Source organism: Cryptomeria japonica, chromosome 7 (assembly GCF_030272615.1).
Source record: "Cryptomeria japonica chromosome 7, Sugi_1.0, whole genome shotgun sequence".
NCBI lineage: Eukaryota > Viridiplantae > Streptophyta > Pinopsida > Cupressales > Cupressaceae > Cryptomeria > Cryptomeria japonica.
Window position 1 is genome coordinate 319,569,131 of NC_081411.1, and position 27,762 is coordinate 319,596,892.

Below are 27,762 nucleotides of genomic sequence, written 5' to 3' on the forward strand. Positions count from 1 at the left end.
ATTGGATTTAAGTTTAGGATGGCGAAAATGATTACTAAAACCACATATTTTACTGCTAGTCTATTGCCCGTCTTGTATTTCGAAAAACCTTATGAGCTGTCTCCAATTTGTAATTGACTTTTAGATCAATCAATACTAGATTAAAATATCAGTGAAGGGGATCCCCATACCTCGACTCTTAGCCAAAGGGGTCCCCTTAGAGGTATCTAAAAAAAATATCAGTGAAGATATTTGGACGGATACATACAATCGTTGAACCCTGGAAAATTAGCTCTATTTACACCAAAGATATTTGAGTAGAGTTGTGATTATACAATTGATCATGCTAAAATGCACATCCTACATATTATATAATTCAGACAAATTTCTAATAGCTAAAAGTCTAACAGCCGGGTTTGGATTTTGGGCTGTTTTATCAGTTATCACTATCTGGTTGTTGATAGTGATGATTCCAAGGGCTTTAAGAATTGGGAAAGGATAAACTTTGGGATTAACACTTTCCAATTTCTTTGACATTGAAATTCCTTTCAATTGCCGATAATCATTCGCATTACTCTGCCTGTAGGCACTAACATTCTACTTTGAATGATGCAGGCAGTCGATCCTTTTACTTCCTCTTTTGCTCGTATTTCGTTCATTTTCCATGTCTTACTTTTATCATCCCCTCTCCGTGTGCAGTCATTCGCTTTGCCTTCTCCAACTGGAAATGGCGGCACAATGTGGATCAACCATATCCAGTCTTTGGATTGATGGACACCCCAATCACTTGATATAGGCGAAGTCATGATCAAACCAATTCTTCTCTCTAACAATATCTCATACGCAGCTCACAATTTGCGGTTTGGATGTGGATTCTTCTGCTATGCTGTTCCTTGTGACACGGGCTACTCTTTTGCAGTTTTCTTTGTTACCTACCAAACTAATTATAGTGACCCAGATGACCTGTAAATGGTATGCACTGCAAACAGAGGGCGTTTGGTAAAAGAGAACGGCACCCTTGGGCTCACCTCCAATGGAGATCTTGTGTTGAAAGACGCGGACGGCACTCTAGTCTGGTCTACAAACAGATTTTCAAACGTTTTTCAAGGGATGGTGATGGAAGAATCAGGAAACCTGGTGCTTCTCAACAGCTCAAATGGAACCCTGTGGCAGTCTTTTGACCAGCCAACTGATATCTTGCTGTCAGGTCAGAAGCTGAAGGTGGGACAGCAGCTTACTGCAAACGTTTCTCCAACTAACACAAGCAAAGGTAAGTTTTATGGATCTTTGGATCGGGATGGTTTTGCTCTGTTAATCAGCTTTGCCAGCCCAAAATCTGAGACTTTAGCATAGAAGTTATCATCGAGAAGAATGTTAATGTTCTGGGGCTTGATGTTGAAATGAATGATTCGTTCTCGACACTCTTCCTGTGGGCGTCTCTGAGCAAACGAGGGGATTGCATGGACGACATCCCGAGCTGGGATTTGAGGTGTCAATCTGTGAAAAGTATTTGTCCTTTCTCTTGACAGTCGCACAGATTAGCTGTTCACATACCAAGCTGTTCACATACCATACTGCCCACATATTGTTGGATAGTCATACCTGCTCAGTAAAGGATTAACTAATAACAAAAAATCAAGATCATATCTTCCAATGTTTGTTTGCAAAGAGTACAATTTCGTATGCCCATCATAACAAACCTTTAACAGCTAGATGGAATGATGTGGTTACGAAATATTGACTGGAATTGGATTGGATGTAGACCCTTCTGAATATTATAAGAGCAAACTGTTGTCAAATAGTAAAAAGGAAAAGTTCACAGCTGTAGCCGGCCAAGGATATATAAAATACATTTGGTGTGGGATAGTAGATGTAAACATAGCAAAACAATCCCGATTCAAAGATCCACAGGTTCTCACCGCCGTAGGAGATATTTTTAGAGAGAAGAATTAGGCGAACTGTGATTGTGCCTATGTCAAGCGATTGAGGTGTCCATGAATCCCAACACTGGATATTGTTGATCCACGTGGTGCTGCCATATCCAGTTGGAGAAGACCAAACGAATGACTGCATAGAGAGTGGGGATGATAAAAGGAAAACATGGAAAATGAACGAAATAGAAGCAAAAGAGTCGACTGCCTCCATCATTCAGATCAGAATAGAGATGTTATTGCACATCTAGAGTAATGTGAATAATTATCAGTAATTGAAAGGAATTTCAATTGCAAAGAAATTAGAAAATGTTGATCCCAAAGTTTTATCCTTTCCAAATATTTAAAGACTTTGGTTTCATGACTATCAACTACCAGATAGTGATAAAACAGCCCAAAATTCAAACTCTGGACAATAACAAACAAGCGCCGCCTGTTAACTCTCAGGGTAAGGAATTCGCGTACGAGGAACATTTTATGATGAATTGTATAATCAAAACTACCAAATTTTCTTTGGTGTGTTTGTTCGACGATCATTTAGTTCACTGAGCTTATGCTCCTATCCGTTCCAAAGTCAATTCCAGCTGACAGATGGCCCATGGGGTTTTCCGAAATGGAAGACAGCACAAAGAATTTCAGAAAAATGTTTGATTTTAGTAATCAATTCTGCCATTCTAAATTCAAATCCAATTTTCATAAAAAGTTGCCCTGGTTTGAAGTTTCGCAATATTTTGGTACCGGGGGAGGCTGGAGCCACGGATCATATGTAGCCGGTTTACAGAGTGTGGTTTACACAATAAAATAAAATTTAATGCAAGATAGATATCACGTTTTAATCTAGAGGAGGAATGAATCAACAACGTCTTCATTTTAATTAGGCTTTCAAGCTTTCTTTTCTATTCAAATATTGGGAGGACGAGGTTTTGATGAATATTTCTAATCTTTTAGTTAATCTATTTTTTTTTACAAGATAATTAAAATTAGAAAATATTTTTTTGAGTTTCATTTTATATGAATGTTAATGTGGATAAGGTGCTTCTTCAATCACTTTGTCTTATAAATTAAGAGAATCAATACAAAAAGATTTAGATGGCTATTCGTCACATTAGTGAGGAAAGGGCCTCATCTATTGTAAATAATTTGATATTTTCTTTAGAAATAAGGGAAAGAAAAAAATTGTAGAGTAAAAAGAGTTTAGGCACCCCAAAAATAGTGTTCATTGCCCTTGCCAAATAGAAAAGAGGAGGTTTATTTCCTTCAATTAGGATTTAATTTTATTAAAACTGTTAATAATATTCTTTAGGGAAGTGTGTTCTTACAATGGCTAATGCTTTTATGGAGAAAAAATAAATATTTCATTGTCAAAGTATCCTTTCACATTTCCACATTTATAATTTATTTAATTCTTGTATGAGAAAAAAAGGAAATCATCAACTTGTTTAATATGCCAAGTATCTTAATACAAAATTAAAATATATTTTCAAACATCAAAAGATATCCTTAGGCATCCAAGTACACCCTCTAACTATCATGAAGACACATGAAAATGACTTAGGATTGTGAGGTTAATATCACCTTATCCTTTGCCTTTGAATGTTGCAGAAGCAGAGCCAAAACCAGAGCAGAACTGTAGAGGTAGCTCGAGTAGAGGTCGAAGAAGCTTGGGTCATGGTAGGGGCTCTCCAGCAGGCAGAGGCCGAGGTCGTCCTAGGAAGTAGCTACAACAACCCGACATTCCCTCTTCAAGCTAGGCTTTCTGTGGATTCCTCATTTTGATTATTGGATACTAAATTATATATGTATATTTCTCTTAGGTTTAATTTTAAGCTCAAAAACTTTGTTCTAGGTAGGTGGAAATCTACCTCTATCGTTAATAGTCTGTTTGCTTTCCTAGACTATGAAACCCTCTGATGGTTTAGAAAAATGACTAAAACATAAGTTTAAAGTTTTTCAGTTTTTGGTGAAATCTCTGTGCTCTCAAAGAGTAGGGATTTTTGAATGTCTGAGAATTTTGTGACAAACATATGTATTTAAACTTATTAATACAAATTTGGCTCTGCCTTTACCGATAAAAAAAAAATATCACCTTATCCTGGAAAAGATAATATCAAAGAATTTTTCTTACAACTTAAGAAGACTAAATGATTGTTGACTTAGGTTACAAATCCACTTTGATTTTTATTTATAAACTATTAACTAAATGAAAAAATTATGATTGTTGGGCCGAGTCACTAATCTAAGCGGCACATCGCTGAATTGGGGATACCACTAAGTAATCAAAAAAATGAAAAAAATATTATGGTTTTTTTTCACTAACGTTTTTTTCAAAGATCAATGAATTAAATAAAATAAAATTTAAATTGTTCATATAGATAAAAATCTAGTAAAAAATACATAAATAAATATACAACAATTTTGTATTATAGCTTTTAATTTTTCTTTCATGACTAATGAACTAATTAAACAAAAAATGGCATAAATGGATTTTGATCCAACAATTTATAGTAAGTTGAAAAATCCAAGCTATTTTTTTACTACTTTTGTAGGTTAAAAATAATGTTTGTTTTAACTTGTATTTCTTAAATGAAAAATCAACTAATCAATGAACTAAAAATATAATGATTCATTTAGTTTTTTAGTTTTTTCAAGTTAAGAATCTTAAACAATTTTTGACTTAGTTGAAAAACTATCAACTTTATTTTTGTTGATAAATGGTCAATTAAACAAAAAAAAAGCACTACTTTAATAGTTTTCTTTTCAACTAGCATTTATTTTATAAAAATCAACTATTCAATAAACAAACAATACCATCAAATTATTTGGAAACTTTTGTTTTGCAACTTAAAAGTCATAAATAATTGTTCAATAAGTTCAAAATACATCCTAATTTTTATTGATAAACAAACAATGAACATGTCGGAAAATATAATGTGTTTTCCAATCTACAATTTTTTTTATGAATAATTAACTATTCAATGAACAAAACAACATCTAAGGATTGATTTTTTTATTTTTAATTTTTAACTCTATCTCTTAAATCTTAAATAATTGTCGACTAAACTCAAAGCCCCAATCTATTTATTTTTCATAGAAAATCAATTAAAAAATTAAACAATGCTTTTTCTAGTCCAAAATTGCACCATGTATTCCATCTACATTTCTTTCATGTTGAAAAATCTAACCTATTTTTTGTTGATAAATGATCAATTAAATAAAAGAAGTAATAATACTTACACATATTCAAAAACATATTATTTGTTCAAGCTATAGTTCTTTCATGAACAATCATCAAAATTTGCATATCAACTAAGTAACAGAGCATGAATTAGACAAACAAATTAACATTAAACAATACTTTTGCATATTGAAAAAAATTGTGTGTTTTTTAACCTACATTTCTTTAATGATTGGTTAAATGTTATTATTTTACAAAATATGTGATTTTATTTTTACCAAGATGGTAAGAAATAATAAGTGCTCGAGATTTCGAACAATCTTTAGGTCTAAGATAGAAATCAGGAAGCTCATTTCTCATTAAAGGATATAGACTAGTCCCTTCTTAATGATGAAAATGAGGTGGTTGACATTCCTGCAATAATTTCTTCTCATAAACTTGACACCTTCATAATGGATGAAGGTTTTCTTGATTTTATGAAGACTAAATTTATTTATAATAGTCACAAAACAAATAAAAATATTGATTATAATGATCATATAGGATGAAGCCACAATAGTGTGTCCCACTTGGGAGATATTGAAATTTTATATGGGACATGATAAGAAATTTAGAAAACATCTTCAAAAGTTTTTTTATTTTAACAAAGGTGCCGAATTCAAAGGTTGCATGTAAATTACCTTTGAATAAAGCTAGATCTTAATTTGAAGATGACCTTCATTCAAAGGTACTTTTAAATTTATTTTGAACTATTGACAAAGCATCTTCATTTAAATTCATTTTCAAATGAGTGTGCTTTTTAAAATAATTTTATTTTTAAAGTATAATTTCAAAGTGCATTTTTTGAGTCATTTACCTTAGTTAAAAGAGCACAAAGCTTTGTCATTTTCAATGGCAATAGTGAAGATTAAACATGTGACTAGATGGACATGGATTGACCAAGTGGATGTTGACCAAGTGAACCCGCATCAACATGTGGCCTTCAAACATAGGTCGTGAAGAACATCTTGCTAACATGGACAAGTTTAGTAAAGTACTTGATAAGTAGCTTGTGTATTTACTTTAGATTTATTCATTCTTATCTTATTCAACATCCCCTATGTCACCAAGATAAATTAGCAAGATATTCAGCTCATACATTCTATGTGAAAATCAATAAAATAATTATTTTTCTTTAATTCAATTTTAAAAAATCTTTTTTCTATCAATAAATGATTAAAAGTAAGTGCCACATAGTGACGAGCATTTGCCATTATAGTATTGTAATTAAAATATTTGTTTTAATTTTTAATTATTATAATTTTGAATCATTATTATTTTAAAATTATATTAGTATAATTATATTTATTTAAAATTAACTTTAACTCTTACTTTAATTAAGCTATATAAATAATTATAATATAATACAAATTTTATAGTGAATTTTTTTTTTCTTCTTAAGAGCATAATCCTAATTTGATTAAAAAAATCTATATAATTATAATTGTATTAATAAAATTAATATCAAATTTAATTAGTAATTTTTGGTGTAATATTATATTATTTTAATTATATTTAAATATAATATTAATTGCAATTAGTATTAATAAAATGACTATTAATAATTATTAAAGTGAAAAATAGACTTTTATTAATAATTTAATGAAAAAAATTTAAATTTATGATTAAAAGTTATAAAAATATTTTTTTAATATATTAAAATGATTAAAAAACTAATCTGTTAATGGGCTTCCTCGGGCTTATATGAAATCCAAGAAGGTGAAGGTGGTGGAGTGGTCCAAGCCAAGGGAAGGATGAAATAAAATTAACTTTGATGGGGTCTCAAAGGGTAATCTAGGACTATCAGGAGCTAGATTTGTGGCACGAGATTGGGAGGGCAATATTGTAGAAATTGGAGCTTCAAAACTTGTGGAGGGAATGAACAATGAAGCTAAGGCTCAGGTGGCTATTGATGCATTGAAAATGGGGAAAAATTAGGCTCTTAAAAATACAGCTTGAAGGAGATTCCTTGATTATTATTAATGCAATAAAAAGGGACAAATGCATGCTTGAAACTTTAATAAATATATAACCATTGCCAAGCATTTATTAGAAACTTTTGAGGATTTTGAGTTGAGCATGTGATGAGATCAAGGAATGACATGGCATACAAACTGTCCAAATGGGTAGTGACTCTTGATGATAAGCCAAAAAGTACAGTGGAAGATTTTCATAATCTTGAGCTCGATCTTTGAGTTGGAATAGTATGTTGTCATTTTCAGAAACTATTAATGAAAGGGTGGTGGCAGGGTGATGTGACATGGATAGAACTTGGTGCTCACAATTGAGGAAGGGTGGCGACTGCCTTTTAATATGGAGGCCACCTTTTCTTTGATTACGCCAAGGCAATAATTAGCATTTATGGGTAAAGTCACTAAGAAAAGAATGATTTTTTTTTTTCAAATTTGATGAAGATATTTTCATTTAAATCATGGAAACCTTTCAAGGTGAAGAGTTTTTGATGACTAAAAATAGGTACAAGATGAATATAGATATTGTGTCAATGATGGAGACATGGGGATTGGAGGTTGGATGGAAATAAGATGTTGAATGGGTGTTGAATGGTTGTGTGGAAAATGATTGGTTGTATGGTCTACATTCAATGTTGGAAAGGGAAATTTTAAGGGTAGGATTATTCCTGCAAAGGTGGCCAAGGGCATAAATGAGGAGACTTCTCAACAATTGATGTCATTTATTCACTAAGCATAAGGGATGAACAATGACGAGCATAGGGCAGAAGCATATATCGATTGAGATTCATTAATTTACTACCAGTGGGCGAAGAAATGAGAGTGATCCAAATGAAAGAGGAAGGCGGGCCTAAGGAAGAACTAGAAGCAAGATTTGAGATGAAAGACCAATGAGTTTAATGGGCCTTTGAAAGTATCGAGGAAGAAATGAATAGAATTTTTTTTTTTTTTGTTTAAAGCTTATTTATATAGTTATTTGATTGACTGTTATATGTTTTAAATAGCTAAATTGTATAAATGGTTGTATAGGGTAGAATACTAATAGGCAGGGGTAGAGTTTTGGTTGATGTTTTGTCAGACTAGGGACATTGTTTTGAAGCAAATTTTGGCAATGTTTCTTTGTGATGTGGGGTAAATGATACTAGAACTTATGTACTTTGTTTTGAATATCAATAAAATACATATAATTATCGATAAAAATTTATGATTTCCAAAAAGTATTAAAAATAGAATGATTTCAAAAAGATATATAAAATACAATTATAAATATTACATATAATACTTTTTTTTTAAATAGAAGTATTTGTATTTAATTTATTTTTTATCGGTAAAAATTAATTTATTAATAATAAATCGGGTTTTAGTCTTGGCCCGAGCCACTTGGGGCTACAAATAGGGAGCCACCTCCCCAAATTACAAAGTAACAAGATCCAAAACCCATCAATAGGTCAAAAACAATAGATCATCCACTAACTCCACAAGAAACAAGAGAACGAATTGATTGAACAAGTGAAACATCCTTCATTGCTCTCCTATTTTTCTTCCCAAGCACCTCTATCCACCCCTCTTCCTCCTCAATAACACCCTGAGGCACCCTGATAGATTGACTCGAAGAGGCCACAATACTCTATCTTCCATATAATGAAACATCATGACTACCTCCCTCAACATAAACACCAACAGGCTCATTGTTTAGATCAGTAGGCCTCGGCTCTCCTGGGACCTTATCCACCCTACCCAATTTTTTCTTCTTAGGTTTATCATCAACTACCTTGGTCGTAGCTTAGCTTGGCTTAACCTTATCCCAAATGATGCCATCTTCCTTCCCGAATCAACCCCATCTCTACAAAATAGAGTTCATTCTCCTTCACTGCTTCAATGATCTCGACATCAAATTCCACCAGTGGCCTGTTAGGGTCTGGATCAATCTGAGAAGGGAGGGGCACAAAAACCCCTCTATCACTATTTCCTAAACTACCAAACCCCTTGCATGCCCTATTACCATAAATTGATTGGCTTCCTTTCCACGACAACGAACTCCCACCATGCAAAGAGACAAACTTTGTATTACCCCCAAAAGATCCGAACCTACCGACAGGAGAAGCTCCATCCAAACTAGTGGACGTACACCCCGAAGCTCGCCCAAAACCCTTGGCCTGCACAGGAAAACCAACAACTCCCGTAGAAACCCTAGCAGACGACAAAAGTCCCTGCTACTGCATCGTGCTCCCCAAAACTATTTTTAATTTTTCATTTAATTTAATTTAATTTAAACTAAATCAAATTTTGACATAAAAAAGAATTATTAAAATTTATGTATCTTTTAGAAAAAAAAGATTTTAAAATACAAACAAATCCAAAAAAAACTCCAAAAATCTATCATTCCTAAGAATTTGCTCCTATAACACCAAATTTTTTAAACCAATCATAGAGTAGATATATAATTTCTACAATATCTTAAATTTTAAAAATAAATCTCAACTTTACAAAAATGAAGTTTATTTTGAAAGCAAAAATAATAATCACTTTTTATTGGTGCAAACTAATTGATTGATTGGACTTCAATGAATGCAATAATATTGCTTACGACAAGTACTAATAAGAGATCAATTTTATTTTTTCAACCTTATTAAATAATAAATTATTGAATAGAATCTGAAATGTAAATAAGAAAAAAAAAACCCAAAAAACCTTACATAATAGAAAACTCATACCTACACTCAATAATAGAGGGTAACTTACCCCAAAGTAAATAGAAACAATATTAGTCAATATTTCTACACACCCTTGACAACTATTCTACTCATTAATTATTAAGTGGATAAGTTTTTTTTCGAGTACGACAGTTTCCTTATCTCTTCATACCTTGCATCCATTGCCGAAGATTATACTATTCTTATGGTGAAAATTTGGAATTCTATATAGGACATTAGCACAAATTCACAATTACTCAAAATAACAACAGGATATAGCATAAACGGTATTCTCTAACCATTTTGTAATGTATAAAGATGTAGAATCATTTATTGATTTCCATGACGAAATGTCAAGGGAACTTGAGGTGACGGTAAAAAAATACATCGAAACAAAGAAAAAATTCATCTGGGTCCGGATAATTCAGAAGCCAAAGGCGCAGAGGAGAATCCCTTGTAACTAAAATCTTAAGAACAACAAGGGCTGACTTGGCGAGGCTGTAAACACATGAGGAACCTGATCCATCTTACTCATATCTTCCAGTGCCCTTACTACTGTCGACATTGCTGGCCTTTTTGTAAAATCATACTGAATACAACACATCACAATTCCTAATACTTTCGCTGCCTCCTGATCTGTACCAATCCCTTCATCTTTGATTTCTGAGTCGACCAAATAAAAAATTCTCCCTTCCTCTGCTTTACGCTATAACAATGGAAACAATCCAGATCCAGGTGATGTAAGCTCTCTGCTTCTCCTGCCACTCACAATTTCTACCACCATAACGCCAAAACTATTTATATCTGCCTTCTCCGTGAACTGTATGTCCAATAACTCAGGCGCCATATAACCTGGTGTTCCTCTCAACATGGTTATCACTTCACTCTGTTCTCTGTTAATCAGCTTTGCCAGCCCAAAATCTGAGACACTTGCATTGAATTTTTCATCCAGAAGAATGTTCTGGGGCTTGATGTCGAAATGAATGATTCGTTCTCGACACTCTTCGTGCAAGTATGATAATCCCCGTGCTATATGAAGAATGACTTTGGATCTGGTCTTCCAGTTTAGTACACGTTGACTGCTTCCGTTGGGAAATATCCCTTTATGCAGAGACCCATTTGGGAGATACTCGTATACAAGCATTCGGTGGGACTTTTCAGCACAAAAGCCCTTCAGTCTCACCAAATTAAGATGATGAATGTTTCCCAACGTTTCCACTTCTGCATGGAACTCTCTGGCTATGTTACCAGAAACGAGAAATGAGAAACACAACCGTAACTGACGAGAAACGAAGTTTAAAAGGTTGCGTATAAGAAACGGATTTTTAATATATATATATTATAAACTTAATTTTAAAAATAAAAATTATAAAACGTATATCTTTATAAAATTTTTAAACATTCTTTGATTTCATTTTTTCATTTTAAAATAATTTGTATAAAACATTTCACACAATAAGTATAATAAAATTAGGAGGACAAAAATAAATTTGTGTGATACTTAACTGGCCTTACAAAAATTGCAAATTAATGTAAACTCCAGCTTGAGCTTTATTGACATTTATAAACTAATGTAAACTACACCTCAAAAATGGGGAAGATATAATGACAACTGGTAGAAAAACGAAAATCACGACTGAAACGACCGTCCGCAATGAGAAACCTATTTCTGCCGTCGAAACACAAAATGAAAGTCTCCCGTCGCGTTTCTCGTAACTAGGCTCTCTGGAGCCTTGCCCTGCTCTGTCAAGCCTCTTCACTGCTATCTTTGTGTTGTCCAACAGAATGCCCTCATAAATTGAACCAAATCCTCCGCGGCCCAACCTCAGGCTGAAATCATTTGTAGCCTTTTGCAAGTCCTCGAATGAGTACCGCACAGGTGAGCCAGCCGGAAAGTCTAAATCTTCATCCTTCTGCTCCTCTTCCCTACCCTTTCCCTATTTATATATCAATGCCCACATTTCACCAACTGTCCACATTTCACCAAGCACAAACCTAAAGACTGACAATCTTTAGGTTTGTGCTTGGTGAAATTGGTTTGGATTTCAGATTTGAACTGGGTTTGGAGAAGCCAGATCCTATGAGAGGACTTCAAAGTGCATTCACCATAGCTATAGCTTATGTGATTGGAGGTTTGGTTCCATTAATTCCTTATATGTTCATACCAATTGCTAAAAATGCCCTAATGATATCTGTAATAGTCACGTTAATAGCTCTGCTATTCTTTGGCTATGTAAAGGGCTATTACACTGGAAATAAGCCCATTAGAAGTGCCATTCAAACTGCAGTAATTGGGGCATTTGCCTCGGCCGCTGCTTTTGGTATTGCTCGAGTTATACGACCATGAATTTGTCAAAGAATTTTGAATTCCATCAGTTGTTTGCTATAAGATTTAATATATCAAACTTAATTTCACAAATTAAATTAAGTTTGCTGGATCACTGATTTGGTAAGTGTACTAAGTATTTTTCTTTTCTAATTTTTCTTGACTTGAAAAAAAGCTTGTTATTTTTATATAAAATTTGTATACAATGTTAACATAAATACTGCCCTTTTAAATGGCATGTTTTAGTGTAATGGTGATTTCTAATTAATAATTGAATTATTGTTTATTTAATAAAAAAATATAATTTTAAATGATTGAAGATTCTAATGAAAATAGTTATAAGAATAAAAATAATTATACTTTCAAATGGTAAATTATGAGGCACGTGTGTACATATATGTGACATCAAATAGTAGAAATATTTAAAATTACATATCTACAATTAGAAGAAAGGAAAGCATTTCAAAATGCATTAATATTTTATTGAGTATTGAAACAAAGTTTTTTTGAGTTGTTTATAAGTATATAACTGTAAAAAAAACAAGTTCCTTAATTAATTTTGATGAAAATTAGAAATATAAAAAAATGCTATTTTAAAATACAATTAAACAAACATTTGATAAAAAATTAATTTTTGAAAGAAACTGATTTTTCAAAAATAACACTTAAAATAGAATCTAAGAGAAGATCTTTTTGTTTGGAGATCTTGTTAAAATAAAAAGGTTTCTAAAGCACATGATTGCCCATGACAATGATCTTGTTGTTTACATAATAGTCTTCTACAATATACAATAAGCATTTAAGAAGAGGTAATATAAAATAATTTGGGTCCAAATAAATTGTATTTTAACAAAGAAAAAACATCTATAGCTTAAAAGAAGAGCCACTAGAAATGACATCCAACCTCCAACATTGCCCTAGTTTGATGAGCTATGAGGCATATCCTTTCTTGAGAGTCCATAGTGCACATTGGCCTAGTTTGATGAGGTATGAGGCATATCCTTTCTTGAGAGTCTATAGTGCATATAAAAAATGTATTTGAACAAATAAAAAGCACCTATTTAATGTAAAAGGCAATAGCTTAAAAGAAGAGTCACTAGAAATGTCATCTAAGCTCCAACATTGGCCTAGTTTGATGAGGCATGATGCTAGTCATGTGGTTGACTAGTTTGATGAGGTATGAGGCATATCCTTTATTGAGAGTCCATAGTGCATATAAAAAATGTATTTGAACAAATAAAAATCATCTATTTAATGTAAAAGGAAATAGCTTAAAAGAAGAGCCACTAGAAATGTCATCTAAGCTCCAACATTGGCCTAGTTTGATGAGGCATGATGCATCCTTTCTTGAGAGTACATAGTATATTATCATGAGACATCTTTAGATGTAACAATTAGTTTGATGTGAGACAAGTTAATCAATTGATGTTACAAAAGTAATATATTTAATATATGTAGAGAATTTGCAAATCTAGTAAATGTTCTATGCTCTCTTAGTTTTAGGTTTGTGGTGTTAGAAAAAGAACATTCATAGTATTGATATTTGTATATCTAATCTTATTACTCTTATTTTTAAAATTTTATTTGGATTGAAACTTTTAGAAATGAGAAGTGATATAGAGGTTATAGTGAAAGAGATTTGTTTTCTAGCAATTTAAACTCATAATAGCCCATAATAGCACAAAGATTTAACAAATAAAGTATTTATGTATCTAAAACCACTTTTTTGTGGGTTACTGGAAAAAGACTATTCACCAAATAAGCAGTGAACTTAAATGTCATGTGGTTGATAAGTCATAACTAGCATAGTTTGGAATTTCATTGGACCCTTTGCTTACATTGTGTTAGTTTTGCTCATGATACTTTAAGCTCAATATTATGTTGAAAAAAATTTAGGAAAGCATTAGCTTAGTCTTAAAAGGAATAGATAGAAGTACAATACAAACATTAATTAAGGGTGTAATCTTTCAAGCTTCATGAAAATTTTGCAAGTAAATTTTCATCATAATGTAATCTAGATGTGTTGCATTGAAAAAAAACATGTTTACATTGTGTTAGTTTTGCTCATGATACTTTAAGCTCAATATTATGTTGAAATTTTTTTAGGAAAGCATTAGCTTAGTCTTTAAAAGGAATAGATAGAAGTACAATACAAACATTAATTAAGGGTGTAATCTTTCAAGCTTCATGAAAATTTTACAAGTAAATTTTCATCATAATGTAATCTAGACGTGTTGCATTGAAAAAAAACATGTAAAATAAGGGATTGATTTTACCATATTGTTTGAAACTAGACGCTACAAATCTCATAGTTAATTTAGATAAGTTGATATGACCACTAATACATTTGGCCTAAAATTTCGACGAAGGTTTCCGACGGAGAAGGTATATTGTGATCAAATTTAATTTTTTTTTTGAAAAAATGCCCGATTTCGTTAGAATTCCGACGATAATGCAACATTTGGTTTCGATGGAGAAGGAATTGGCAATGACATTTGGGTTTATTTAGAAAAAGTGCCTGCGTTTGTTGAAATTCCGACGACCACATGCATTACTTGAAAAAAAAAAAAAGACCAAGTCATTTCATAAATCCTGCGTCTTCGTCTCGTCGACCTCTGCCATTACTTTGTCCCACCTCTTCGTCCTGCCTCTACCATTACAAAATCCTGCCTCTGCAGGGAACCAGCTGTGGAATGAAGTGGAGTTGTAGGAGCAACTATACCAGGATACCAGGTGATGGGAAACTTTCTATCTTCATGGTAGGAATTTTGTTATGTTTTTATGTTTGCCATCTGTTTAGGGGCATTTTCAAGTCTGGGAATTATTTAATGTAATAAGGGCATGTTTTAGGCCCATTTGTAAGACGTTTGGCATTTTGTTAGGGGTGTATGGGTTTAGGATTTAAACCGATAATGAGGGAGAACAATCCAATGACAATGAAGGCCTACCCACACCCCCTGGTAACATTGCTCTCTAGTAAAGTTGTTTGTCATTTGTTTAGCTTCCTTCCAAGCACCGGTTGAACTACCCAACCTCTCCGATTAGTCTACTGTTACCATCCAAATTAGTTAGGTATGAAGGATAGCCTCACCCCCGGTAACGAGGGAGAACAATCCAATGGGGTAACGAAATAGAATTAAGTGGGGTTCCCTAAGAGCCTCCCTCCCTTCAACTAAACTATTGAGAACCTAACTTCCTCAACCGAGGGTGATCTACCTCCATCCTTTAGACTGGCTTCAATCCCTCTTCCCCGAGATGGATTCCTCGGGATGGAGCGTAACAACTTTGGATCGATCCTCCGACCAGAAAAAATCAGATGGAATAGATCTTCTTCCACCATAGAATAGTAGGGGCCCCGACATAACCCCTCTCTCCATTTATCATTGTTCTCACAGACATGACTGTAGAAGTGACCAATGTCCATTTAGCTAATAAACCATCGATCAATTGATCATTTTTCTTGTAGACATGACTGGTGAAGTGACCGAAATCAATGACCCTAACCTACACCACACATTAAATGAAGGTTATCCTAGAATCTGAAGCAGTGAAGGTGAGCCTCCATCTGGAACGGGGAACCCCTGTAAGGAGAGGTGTTAGTTGTTCCTCACTACTTCCCTTTGTCCGACAGAGGCAACAAAGAAAGTAGCCTCGGTGATAGATCCATCTTGTGATCCTATGGGCAACTACTACTATAGTTGTCCTTCACTGCTCTATGCTCTGATATCTACTACTACTCAAATTGAGGTGAATATGTACAATGGTTTCAGAGGCAGCCTTGACTAGGGAATGATCAGTGGCTTGTTTGTTGGACCTTGATGGCACGGAGGACCTGGACTTCGAATACACAGCTATTGCGGGAGGCAAAGTGGCTACTAAACTATCCATCAGTGAGTACCCACTACTTTCTAATTATGTGATTATACGTGTTCGATTTTCAGACTTTTACCACCTGCATGTGATTGCTTTTTTTGACCTTGTACTTTACCAACTATAGAAGATGGGCCATCTTTCAAACCAATCAACAAATTCACCTCTCTCTTTATCCTACTAATCTAGCCCAGGCACAACTATATCTCAGCACACAAGTACTACATCGGGTTCCGTAGTCCTATACCCTTGAGTGATCCACACAGAAAACCCCACTACATTTTACTACAAACGGGCACAAATCCCCTCACTAGTGACACCCTAAGATCCCCCATCAATGCTTTCTTCCAGCACAGATAATTCCAAAACACATTCCCCATAGGTGGATTTTTATGGGCCACTGTCACTACTTCTGGACTCAGCAAGGATTTCTATAGTTCCCGACCCGTAGTGGGATCAGACACTTCTTATTCCCACCCCGGCTCACCCAATCCATTGCTTTCCCGCTTGCTCGGCCCAGATCGTAGCATTTCGGGATGGGATCGATCGTAGCCCCATCCCCTCTCTTGTGTTTGCTACTCATTGCTAGCCGCAACCCTTCCCACCTCCCTTGCTTTTCCCCCCATCTCTAATCGGTGGGCATGGAGGGGAGTTGATGTCGCTGATTAAGCCATTAATCCGACACTAGCATATCTCATCCAAAACCACCTAACTGTGGAGGGGAAAAAGCGAGACTAGGTTAACAGGTCCTAATCCTACCTTTTGTCACACATTACGGAATACGAAAGAGCCTAGAGGCATTGCACAATTGGCTACTTCTTTTTGTGAAAGAGAGAGCCACGGGCTACCTATTAGGGTTTCTATTCCTTTGTTGTAATTGAAAGGTAAGATTATGCAAGTTCAATTCCTAACCCTAAAATGCAAGTATGAACTAATAACAAGATTGTAGAATTGAACTTAAACAATGGAAAGCTGTAAATACAAAGATAAGACAAGAATGCAAATGCGTACCCGGAGTCAAAATCTGAGTGGAAATGTTCAGGATGGGGGCGCGGGCGCCACTGTCCTGATTCTGCACCTGAAACTGCACTTGAAACTGCTGTTTTGCACTCTGGAAAACTGTCTGAAATGCTGTCTGTCAGGAGGACCAGGGCGCCCAGCGCCTCTGTCCCAGGGACCAGGGCGCCTAGCGCCCCTGTCCTGGCAGGACCAGGGCGCCCCACGCCCCTGTCCTGGTCTTTGGCTCTGCAATTTGGTGTGGGGTGCTGTCTCGACCTGCTTTTCCTGGATCTACAACCTGCGGCGTCGTCCGAGTCCCGAAACCTGCACTTGTATCTGAAAAAGGTGTTTGGGCGGCTATATAGGGTTTTGCCTTAGTCAAACCCCCGCTTCGGTGATTTCCACCTCCACGAATAGACAAGTTGTATTGTAAAAGTAATGTGTGTGCAGACCTTGTGTGTGTGCAAGATCTAAAATGCAAGTAAGCAAACTAGAGCAACCTAGAAAAGTAAACCCTAATTGCTTGTAAATGATAATGTAAATGCTCTAAATCAAGATGCAAAGTGATCTAAAGCATGAATAAATGAGATATTGAAGCTCATGCAAAGACATGAAAACAACATGAAATCATACCCAACCCCCAAGGGAGGGGTACAAGCCAATCTTCAGTCGGTGATCTCCTATTGTTCTTCCATGCCTTCAAAGCCCTAAGTGAATGAATGGATTTGATGAATGCTTGGAGAATGAATGTTGAGAGTGGTTGAAGTCTTCAAAGATCTGTTCTTTCGCTACATATCAGGTTCCTGAAAACAAAATTCAGATCCCTTAAAATGAAGAAAGAGAGCTCTTATGTATGAAACCCTAGGTCTTAATTCCAACTTTTGGCCGACCTAGAGATTGAATATCCCGCCAATTTCTTGGGGTTAAGCTTTATTTTATGATTGGATCGTGCTCCTAAAATTTCGGGAAAAATGTCCAGGACCGTGTGCACTCCGGGCGCCACGGTCCCGACAACTTTTCACCAAATTTTCAGGGCCATCAGATATGATGATTTTAGAGAGAATCCTGAAGTTACAGGTGATTTCGAGATGTTTTGACCCCCGAAATTAAGCCCCCAAGCTCAGAATAGGGCCTAATTAGGGTTTTTGATTAAGTGATGTCTTGGAGGAATAAAATGAAAGGGGCACGCTTTAATGAAAAGGCCCGACTTTATGATGTGGAAGATGATGAAATAGAACCTTTATACCTAATTAATTTGATTAATTAAGTGCTAAAGGGAAAATGAAATGCAAAATGCAACTGCGCCAAGGCGGGTGCTAAACTAGGTGTAAAATTGTACTGCTTTAGCAAGTGCATACAATTTATGACGTTACACTAACAAGTAGCAGATTCATCTCCATACTCGGCCGAGAGACTAAATCCTTGTTTATAAGTATATAATGTTTAAACCTTCCCAGAGTTATTCTCGTCGATGGAGTAGGAGTAGGAAAGCTCTTACCTCCACGGTTGACTGTTCGCGTGCCTCCCATACAGCTACAGCTGTGCCATCAACGTCGTATTCCCTCTAAATCGATTGGGGATGTGGGTTGGAGGAATTGAATAGTTGAGTAAATATGCCTCCTGCTCGTGTGTCTACCATGTGAAGTGGCCTGAACGTGGTGGAGTGCGGGCAGGAAGAATGTACATTATCATTCTCATGGTCATTTGCAGGAACAGGCCGTGGGTAGAAGAAGCACGCACGTGGTAGGGCAACATCTCTATGTGCTTGTCATGAGAGTGCTTATGAATGGGAGTTGTGTGGGAATGAGTTCGGGATTGGAGATTGAAGTTTGATAGATTGTAGAGTTGTGTCAGTCTGAATTTTCTGCTCAACAACACCATGTCATCCTAGTAGGTTCCCCTGTTCATTTTCCCTCACATCTCATTGTGTGTTTCAGTCCTCTTGAAGCCTCCCCATCAAGTGGTTCCTCCCATAGTCTTGTCAGTCTTTAGGTTTGTGCTTGGTTCGTGGAGGTGCTGGTTGGGACATTATGTTTGGCTCAACAATATAATATTGCATAGGCTCTCCAAGTTTGCGGATTGAGTTTTGTAGAAAATTTTGAATGCTACTATGTTGGACCTCTGCTTTGGGTTTACTATAACAACTATTTAAAGTGTGGAGCCATGGACATGTCAAGAAGATTATTATGTTAAGTTGTTGTTGAAAGGTTTATGCAGTATGGTAACATTTACCATTAGAAAGGAGGTCATAGTACTTAAAAGACAAATGCTGATTTGTATTGTTCAAGTTATCTGGTTGTGAAGCTTGCAATCATAGAAGTTTGTCTAGTCAAGGATTAAGGGATCCTGCAGGAGGACAATTGTTGAATGCCCATCAAGCAAGTGTTGTTTGACCGAGGATAGCCAAGGAGGTTCTTTGTGTTGAGAATCATTGCCGTGCCACATTATTTCCAAATCAGATTATTGTTTTAAAGGAGATCGAGCAAGGATTTCACTGTAGCTATTAAGGGGGAGCTAGAAGTTAAAATAAAGATTCAAGGTACGTGAATTTTTTGGAAGAAGAATAAATCGTTATCAAGTAAGGTGAATTGAAATTGTTTGATTCAATGAGAAAAGTTGGTAAAAGGGCAATGAAGGAGAAAAATAATTTGGAAGACGAATCAATGCATTTAAAGAAAGAATTGACTAAACTTGTGTGATCTTTTGAAAGATTTGTGCAATGTTGAAAATAAAAATAAGTTAAAGTTGTTTGATGAGGTTAAGAAAAAGAATGAAGATTTGAAAGAAAATCTTAAGAGACTAGAAGAACAAAATAATTTACAATTGAAGGAAATCAAAACATTGAAATATGCGAATGAATGTTTGATGTCTAAGGCATTGGTATGTGATGTTTCATGTAGCACCAAAGATTTGTGTTTGTCATTTGAGAAGTGTAACAGTGGTGAAGATGTTAGTAATAAGGATTGTCATGGTAAAGATGGTAATACTGATACAAAAGCTTCTAGTTGTTTTGATGATAATATTGTTAGATGTAATGGCAATGAAATGAATGTTGGTTTGAAGATAATGAAACAAATGGGATATAAAGGTAAAGGCTTAGGCAAGCATGAACAAGGAATGAGAAGTCCAATTGAGTTAACAATGAGACCCAAATATGAAGGTCTCGGGTATGTTGCAGGTAAAGGAAAAAATGAAACAGGCGTTCCAAGTACGAGCAATTCAGTTCAAGTGATGCAAAGTATGCATTGTTCACACTCTAATAGGAAAGGACATATGAAAGAAAAATGTTGGGATTTACATCCTTATACCCTACGTGGGTTGAGAAATCATTGTAAAAAGATGTGTTGGAATAGAGAATCAAATAATGAATATGTGACAGGTTGTATGAAGTTGGATTGTGGATGGAGCTTTGGATCTAGTTGGCAGAAAATCACAGGTATGATCAAGAATTTGTTTAGGCATAAAAGTTCGCATGTGAAAGTTGATAGCAGTCAATCAAGGTTTTCAAAAGGCATAATAGATATTTCAAGTCAAAGGAGAGAATTGTCTAGCAAGACATCTAGAGATAATTTGCAAGAACTTCCATATAGAAGTTTTTGGAAATCAAGATATTGAGAGACTGCTGTAGCAGTGAGAGAAGTCAAATGAATGGCATTGGATTTGAAGATCATAAATGGTTTGAGACAATGAAAGAAAAGAATGTGAGGAAGTCCATAAACTTCGTTAGAAACAAAGGAAAAGAATTTGCAAAGAATAATGTTTCATTGGCATAATTGAATTGTAAATGGTTATCTAACAAGGCTTTAGGCCGGACCCATCTCTTCAAAATCATGGCATTCAAAGTAATTGGTTAGTGGTAGAAATTAGGGGGAGTGTTGGCAAACAATAATTTCCACCACTCACGCCGACCACGCACCATCCATGCCGACCGTGCACCATCCGGAAAGTTCTCGCCAACCTCCACCGACTTCTCACCGACCACGTCTAGAACTGTTTGCAGTCTGGAGAGTTCCTAAGACCTCTATAAATAGAGGCAGATGTAATCATGTTTGGCAAGCAATAAAATTTGTTATTGTTTGGTGCACCAGCACAATGTAATTCCTGTGTGTTTGTTCCACTCCATTCACCCCATCACTCCTGCCGCTCACAATTTCTACCACCATATCTGCTTTCTCAGTGAACTGCATGTCCAGTAACTCAGGCGCCATATAACCCAGCGTTCCTCTCAACATGGTTATCACTTCGCTCTGATCTCTGTTAATCAGCTTTGCCAGACGAAAATCTGAGACTTTTGCATTGAAGTTCTCATCTAGAAGAATGTTCTGGGGCTTGATGTTGAAATGAATAATTCGTTCTCGACACTGTTCGTGCAAGTATGATAATCCCCGTGCTATATGAACAATCACTTTGGATCTGGTCTTCAGTCTAGTACGTGTTCACGGCTTTCGTTGGGAAATATCCATTTATAAAGAGATCCATTTGGGAGATACTCGTATACAAGCATTCGGTGGGACTTTTCTGCACAGAAGCCCTTCAGTCTCACCAAATTAAGATGATGAATGTTTCCCAACGTTTCCACTTCTGCACGGAACTCTCTGAAGCCTTGCCCTGCTCTGTCAGGCCGCTTCACTGCTATCTTTGTGTTGTCCAACAGAATGCCTCCATAAACTGAACTGAATCCTCCACCGCCCAGCCTCATGCTGAAATCATTTGTACCCTTTTGCAAGTCCTCGAATGAGTACCGTACAGGCGAGCCAGCCGGAAAGTCTAAATCCTCTTTCTAACCCTTTCCCAATTTATATATCAATGGCCACAATAGAAGAAACAGGGCAACTGCAGCAACAACAACGGAAACGGTGATTATTATAAATGAGTGATTATGCGGCTTGGGTTTTGACTGAACTTTAATATAAGCAGTTGAATAGTAATAGGAATCGCTTGTTTTATTGTTCTTTTGCAAGGAAAAGTTTTATTGTTCTTTTGCAAGGAGAAGACCGAGAACTTGAGAGAACAATAACCATGAGTAGAATTGGATTTTACATCATACCCGATGAAAGCTTCTTTGCAAGAGCAATTTGTGGAGCAAAGATTTCTACAGTAATCTCCTGTGACCAACTTTAGAATAGTAGGCTTTTCCCACGTATAACTAAAATAAGAAACGTGCTCCAAATCCAGAAAGGAATGAGCTGACGTGCTGCTATTGCCTGTGGGTGTCTGTGAATCTGAACAAACAAGTGGATTGTATGGAGGACATCCCAAACTGGGATTTGAGGGGTCATTTTGAAAAAAGTATTTGTCTTTCTCTGGACAGACGCACTGAGTATCTGTACAAATACCATAGTCACCACATACTGTTGGATAGTCACACCTGCTCAAAGCTTCATTACCTTGTGACAAAAGTCATCATAAGCTCTTCCAGTTATTAGTTGAAAAGAGTAAAATTTCATATGCCCATCATAATTAATCTTTAAATAGAGGGAATCAGGACGTATGGGAATACTTTCTGCTATTGGATTGGATAAAGATCCTTCTGAATAGAATATGAGCGAACTGTTGTCAAATCGTATAAGGAAAAGTTCACTGCTGTAGCCATATTTCAAGGATAAGGATATGTAAAATACATTTGAGGTGGGGTAGAAGCTGTAAACAGAGCAAAACCATCCCGATTCAGACATCATAAAACATACCTTTGCTTGTGTTAGTTGAAGAAATGTATGCAGTAACCTGCTATCCCACCTTAAACTGTTGACCTGACAGCAGCGTATCAGTTGGATGATCGAAAGACTGCCACATGGTTCCGTTTGAGCTGTTGGTGAGCAGCAGGTTCCCTGATTCCTCCATCACCATCCCTTTATAATCACTTTGAATGTATTTGTAGACGAGACTACAATACCATCTGCATCTTTCAACACAAGATCTCCAGTGGAGGTGAGTCCAAGAGTCGCGTGGTCTTGGACCAAACGTTCTCCATTTGCAGTCCACACCATTTCCAGGGCATCTGGGCCACTATAATTAGTTTTATAGATAATAAAGAAAACTTCAAAAGAGTAGCCCGTGTCACAAGGAACAGCATAGCACAAGAATCCACATCTAAACCGCAGGTTCTCCCCGCCGTAGGAGATATTGTTGGAGAGGAGAATTCGCCTGATTGTGACTGCGCCTATGTCAAGTGATTGGGGTGTCCATGAATCCAAAGACTGGAGTCCAGTTGGAGAAGGCACAGCGAATGACTGCACAGAGAGAGCGGATTATAAAAGCAAAACATGGAAAATAATCGAAATAGAAGCAAAATAGGAACTAAAAGAGATGACTATCTCCATCATTCAAAGCAGAATAGAGATCCAAAGTAATGCGAATGATTATCAATAATTTAATGGAATTTCAATGGCAAAGAAATCAGTAAACGTTAATCCGAAAGTTTATCCTTTCCACATTCTTAAAGCTTTGGAGTCATTACTATCAAGCAGAAGGAATTTGTCTCTTTAATAATCAGTAAGATGAACATTTTAGCATGAATCAAATAGCCTGATCAAGTTTTCTTTGGCGTGTTTGTTCGACGATCACTGAGTTAAGTTAGCTGCTGTACGGTCAATGTCAATTCCAGCTGGGAGAGGACGGCCCATAGAATTTCAGCAAAATGTGTGATCTTAGTTGGCAATGCTGCCATTCTAAACTAAAATTCAATTTTCATTTTAAAAATTTGCCCTGGTTTGAAGTTTCATATTATTTCAATACAGGTGGAGCGCTGCAGCCACGGATTGCGTGTAACCTCTTTATAGAGCGAGGTGCACGCGATAAAAATAAAATTTAAAAAATTAATGTACTTTTATATAGAATTTTTTTTAAATCGTCAAAACAATGGCAATAAAGCTTATGGACAAGTTTTCAATTATAACTATTAAATTTAGAGTAAAGTAGAAGCAAAGAATGTCAAAGTCTTTTTTAAAATGTTTGTGATTGAGAAAATAGTTGCTAGAGGGCTTTCATTATTGATTAGGTCTAAAGAACAATTAGGGGATGTAAACATGGAGGATGAAGATGAATAGATGAGTGTGTTGAATGACAAAGAACAAGAAAGAATATATGATCTATAGTTTGAAGTCTAGACATGAAAGCTTTTGAGGTGCATTTGGAGGTTATATTTGACTTCACTATCACTATGGGTTGTTGAAGGGAAAAGTACTCCTTTTAAGATAAATTTAAAATAAAATAAATATTTATCATTTGTGGTGGTTATGAAAGATTCGATGGGCAATCAAAGTATGGTTGAGCAAGGCAAATCTATTTGTATTGGATCATAGTGGGAATTCAAGTGCATCAAGTCCTTCCCTTATATTTGCAAGCATGGTGGACTCTAGTCTCGAGGAAGGTACCCTCATCAATACTAGTGATGGGTAGATTGATGTGTCCTATAGAGTCAAAAACAAACTCTTTGTAGTTGAGATTGCACTAGACCTCCCATACTCCCACTATAGACAAAAAACCTTCAACACTTTAGACAAGCATCTCGCTCTCAACATAGCCATTAGTTCTAATACTAAATGTTGAGAGTAAGGTGAAACTGAGTTGCAATAACAATTAATGAATGTAGTTGAAAATCTATAAATAAGAATATCAATTGAGATAATATTTGATTGCACATTAAAAAATATTGTAAAAATCATCAATATCAAATGTGACACCATGTTTACTTGGAGAAACCATTCCAAGTAAGCTCCACACAAGAAATAGGAAAGTATATTATTAATCTTCAACAATGAGATAAACAACAATACACTTCATTGCGATTCTCTGATGAATCGAATAGAATTTAGATAGTTGTAATTGAATATTAACTCAACATAAAACACCATGTCATGGATCCAATTTATAACAATTGTGGGAGGTAAAACTACCGTGTTAACCCAAATCAAGAGGCAAAAACCGCTTGTGAAATACCACACCTAGGATAATGAAAAACTAACAAACATATTAACAAATTAATCAAATTTCACATGGCTCCTACATGGGCACCCATCCCATAGCCAATAAAAAAATGAACTTCTCAAATGCTTTGTAACTCCCTGATGACTCTCCCAATCACAAAATAGGATAACTATTCATCTTTCACAATTGGGTGCCCAACTTACTACTCTTCATCTTCCCAAAGTGGATGCCTATGTAGAATATTTTCTTATTTTTTGTGTAACTACCATCAACATGTGTTAACCTCTTTGAAATGCAATTACAATTTGTAATATGAAATAAATATTAAATGTTTTGATTCTCAAGTTCCCTATAACACTTTCCAAGAAAAATGGAGACACGTGAGAATGACATAGGAATGCAAGGTTAATGTCTCCTTCCCTAAGATTAATGTCACCATGTCTTTCTTTAATCAATTATCCAAAGAAATGGGTAGGGTCCAATATCTATCATACACCATCTCCACCATATTAAAGTCATTGCACATAGCCCAAGAGCTAGCAAATAACGAATAAACAATATATCACCACAAAAGAGATCTTTTAATAGCATAATCAGAAGCATAAATATCTAAAATATCAAAAGAATAATTGTTGCATTTAAGAGAATCCAAATCATACTATTAGTGGGGTAAAAATCACGGTTGGAAACATGTTGAAGTCACCTAGGAGAGATAAAGGTGATAACCCTTCCACGACCAACATAATAATCACAACAAATTACAATGTCGGATGGAAAAAATAACACAATAAGCTCAACAAAAAGAAAAACTAGTAATCTAGACTAATCTGGACTTCCTATAAAAAGAGAACATATAAAGTCAAATTCTTCTAACAAACATCCTACATTGGATATGTCTTAGGGAATTTATTAATACCTTGGACTTTTTAGGAGATAAAATTTATCTATGGGAGTCAAGCGACGCTTCTTCACTATCTAACTCTTGAAGAGAAGAGTAGTGATTTTATAAAAAATATTCTAAAGAAAAGTTACCCAATTGGATGTTGGAAATTGACATTCTTCACTTTTCTGACATACTCTCCTTTTTCTAGCTATCTAAGTGGAGTATGAGATCATCACAAATGTAATTTAGGAGAAAGGGGAGACTAAGTAAGAACTTCTAGTTGAGAAGATAAAAGTGACATTGGGTGCAACATATGAGAAAATATTGGTCCGGAGGAAGGCTTACCAATAGATGTGAAAACATCTTTCCCCTTCTTGGAAGGGTTTTAAATATGCGTGGGATATGGCTTGCTATTTTTTGGTTCATAGTGGCCTAAGATTTAGCCTAGGAGCCACTAATATTAGCATTCTTTCTTTTGTAGCATGAAACTATTATTTATTTTTACTCAATATTTGATTAAGGAAATTCAACAAATAGGGAACCTTAGTAGATTAAAGATGTGATTTAAATTGGGGGGAGAAATAAAGGGGAATACATAATCATGTTCTCAATAGATTGGCATCAAAAACATGTATTGGGAAAATTGAGGTATAACATACACTCAACATGATGAAGATGTCCAATTTGAATTTCCATAGATTATTTCAAATCCTTGGAGAATTGGATCTTGACACAAACACATTTTACTAGATGAGATTTATAAAATTTATAAATCTCAACATATATGACCTTCCCAAGTAAATAAATAATGAGAATTACAAAGTTCCAGAAAGGAAGGGGTAAACTAGGGAAATTGAGAAAAATTAATACACAAAACATCTTCTAATGTAATATGGTGAAATCATGCATCCATTGCTAAAGGACAAACAATAATAGATGAACATCCCATTGACCTTTTTTTTCGAATGGTCTCAACATGGCTAGCCTCCAAAGATCAAAAAATAAAAGAAAAAAGAAAAACCTTTGGTGAGGTCATAAAAAAATCAAGTGAGACCCAATGTTGTACCCAACACTTGTTAATCTTGGTACATGTTAATTGAAGATGCAACTTGGGAATGGTTAGAGATACTTGATCATACTAATCTCCATTTCTTTAGGACACAAAAATTTTGGGAGGGAGGGTTTGTCATGTGCCTTTCAATAAATAATCATTTATTAAGAATAGTAAGTCTAGTTGTCTTCAAATAGCAAATCAAAATCAATTGACAAATTGGAAAATATTAACAAATCTAGTTGGGCTAATTTATTAATTTTTTCACTCACAAAAGATATTTAGATAAATATTTTCTCTTTTTTAGAATGGGGACTTGGGAAGCTTCACATGACCCTAGGAAGCTTCATGTGACTTTTTTGATTTTCATTTAGTGGCATTTGCTAGTTTGGCGATGGCATTTCATTGGGAATTGTAGAAGTTTTCCTCTATTTGGGTTGCCAAATTGGGTGATTGAATGTGGTTTAATTTATGCATAGAACTTTAGGCTCCAAGCTTTATTATTCAATTTGTTATTTACTAACCAAGGTTTTGTTGCTCTTTAGTGGCTATCAAGCTAGTGGAGAAGAAAACTATAGAATGGGATGTTTAAGGTTTCTAGGTGATCTAAGGATGGGATTCAGAGGATTGCTAGTGTGTAATCTCACATAAATATTATCTATGTGCATAATAGATTAGTTTACTTTTAGTTCTTTGCAACTTTGTGTGCTAAATAGTTTTAGTAGTTTTGAGTGTTTTTAGGTTTGTGAACGTTTTAAGTGTTATAGAAGTTTGTGGCAATCTTGAGGTTGTGGGTTTGCTTCATTTTAGTTGTAATTTTTTATTATTTGTCAAATAAAACTTGATTGCATGGTGTTTGTGAAGGTTTTTTGTAAACTAGTGATGTTAGCATTGTGATTTGGCATCGATTTAGCCCTCCC

General features: G+C 35.3%; 2 protein-coding genes across 2 annotated transcripts; one reads left to right on the top strand and one right to left on the bottom strand.

The window, feature by feature from the left end:
* The first annotated feature begins 948 nt into the window (after positions 1-948).
* LOC131856721 (EP1-like glycoprotein 3) lies at positions 949-1,332 on the top strand. Its single transcript, XM_059208619.1, has one exon. It carries the CDS (start codon positions 949-951, stop codon positions 1,330-1,332), a length of 384 nt encoding a protein of 127 aa, XP_059064602.1.
* Positions 1,333-1,525: 193 nt separating this feature from the next.
* LOC131855861 (G-type lectin S-receptor-like serine/threonine-protein kinase SD2-5) lies at positions 1,526-21,681 on the bottom strand. The gene is made up of 7 exons (XM_059208620.1): positions 21,415-21,681; positions 21,068-21,343; positions 11,505-11,724; positions 10,557-11,026; positions 10,305-10,493; positions 1,680-1,767; positions 1,526-1,581 (listed from the first exon to the last, which is right to left on the bottom strand). Exons 1-7 carry the CDS (start codon positions 21,679-21,681, stop codon positions 1,526-1,528), a joined length of 1,566 nt encoding a protein of 521 aa, XP_059064603.1.
* Positions 21,682-27,762: the final 6,081 nt, after the last annotated feature.

Bases quoted from the DNA above. Each gene is read 5' to 3' on its own strand.
- LOC131856721 (XM_059208619.1), top strand. From the start codon at position 949: ATGGTATGCACTGCAAACAGAGGGCGTTTGGTAAAAGAGAACGGCACC.
- LOC131855861 (XM_059208620.1), bottom strand. From the start codon at position 21,681: ATGAGGCTGGGCGGTGGAGGATTCAGTTCAGTTTATGGAGGCATTCTG. The intron at 1,768-10,304 runs GTTCCTCATGTG...ATTTGACAACAG, and splicing joins ATATGAGTAAGATGGATCAG to TTTGCTCTTATAATATTCAG. The intron at 1,582-1,679 runs GTTTGTTATGAT...TTTACTGAGCAG, and splicing joins ATTCCATCTAGCTGTTAAAG to GTATGACTATCCAACAATAT.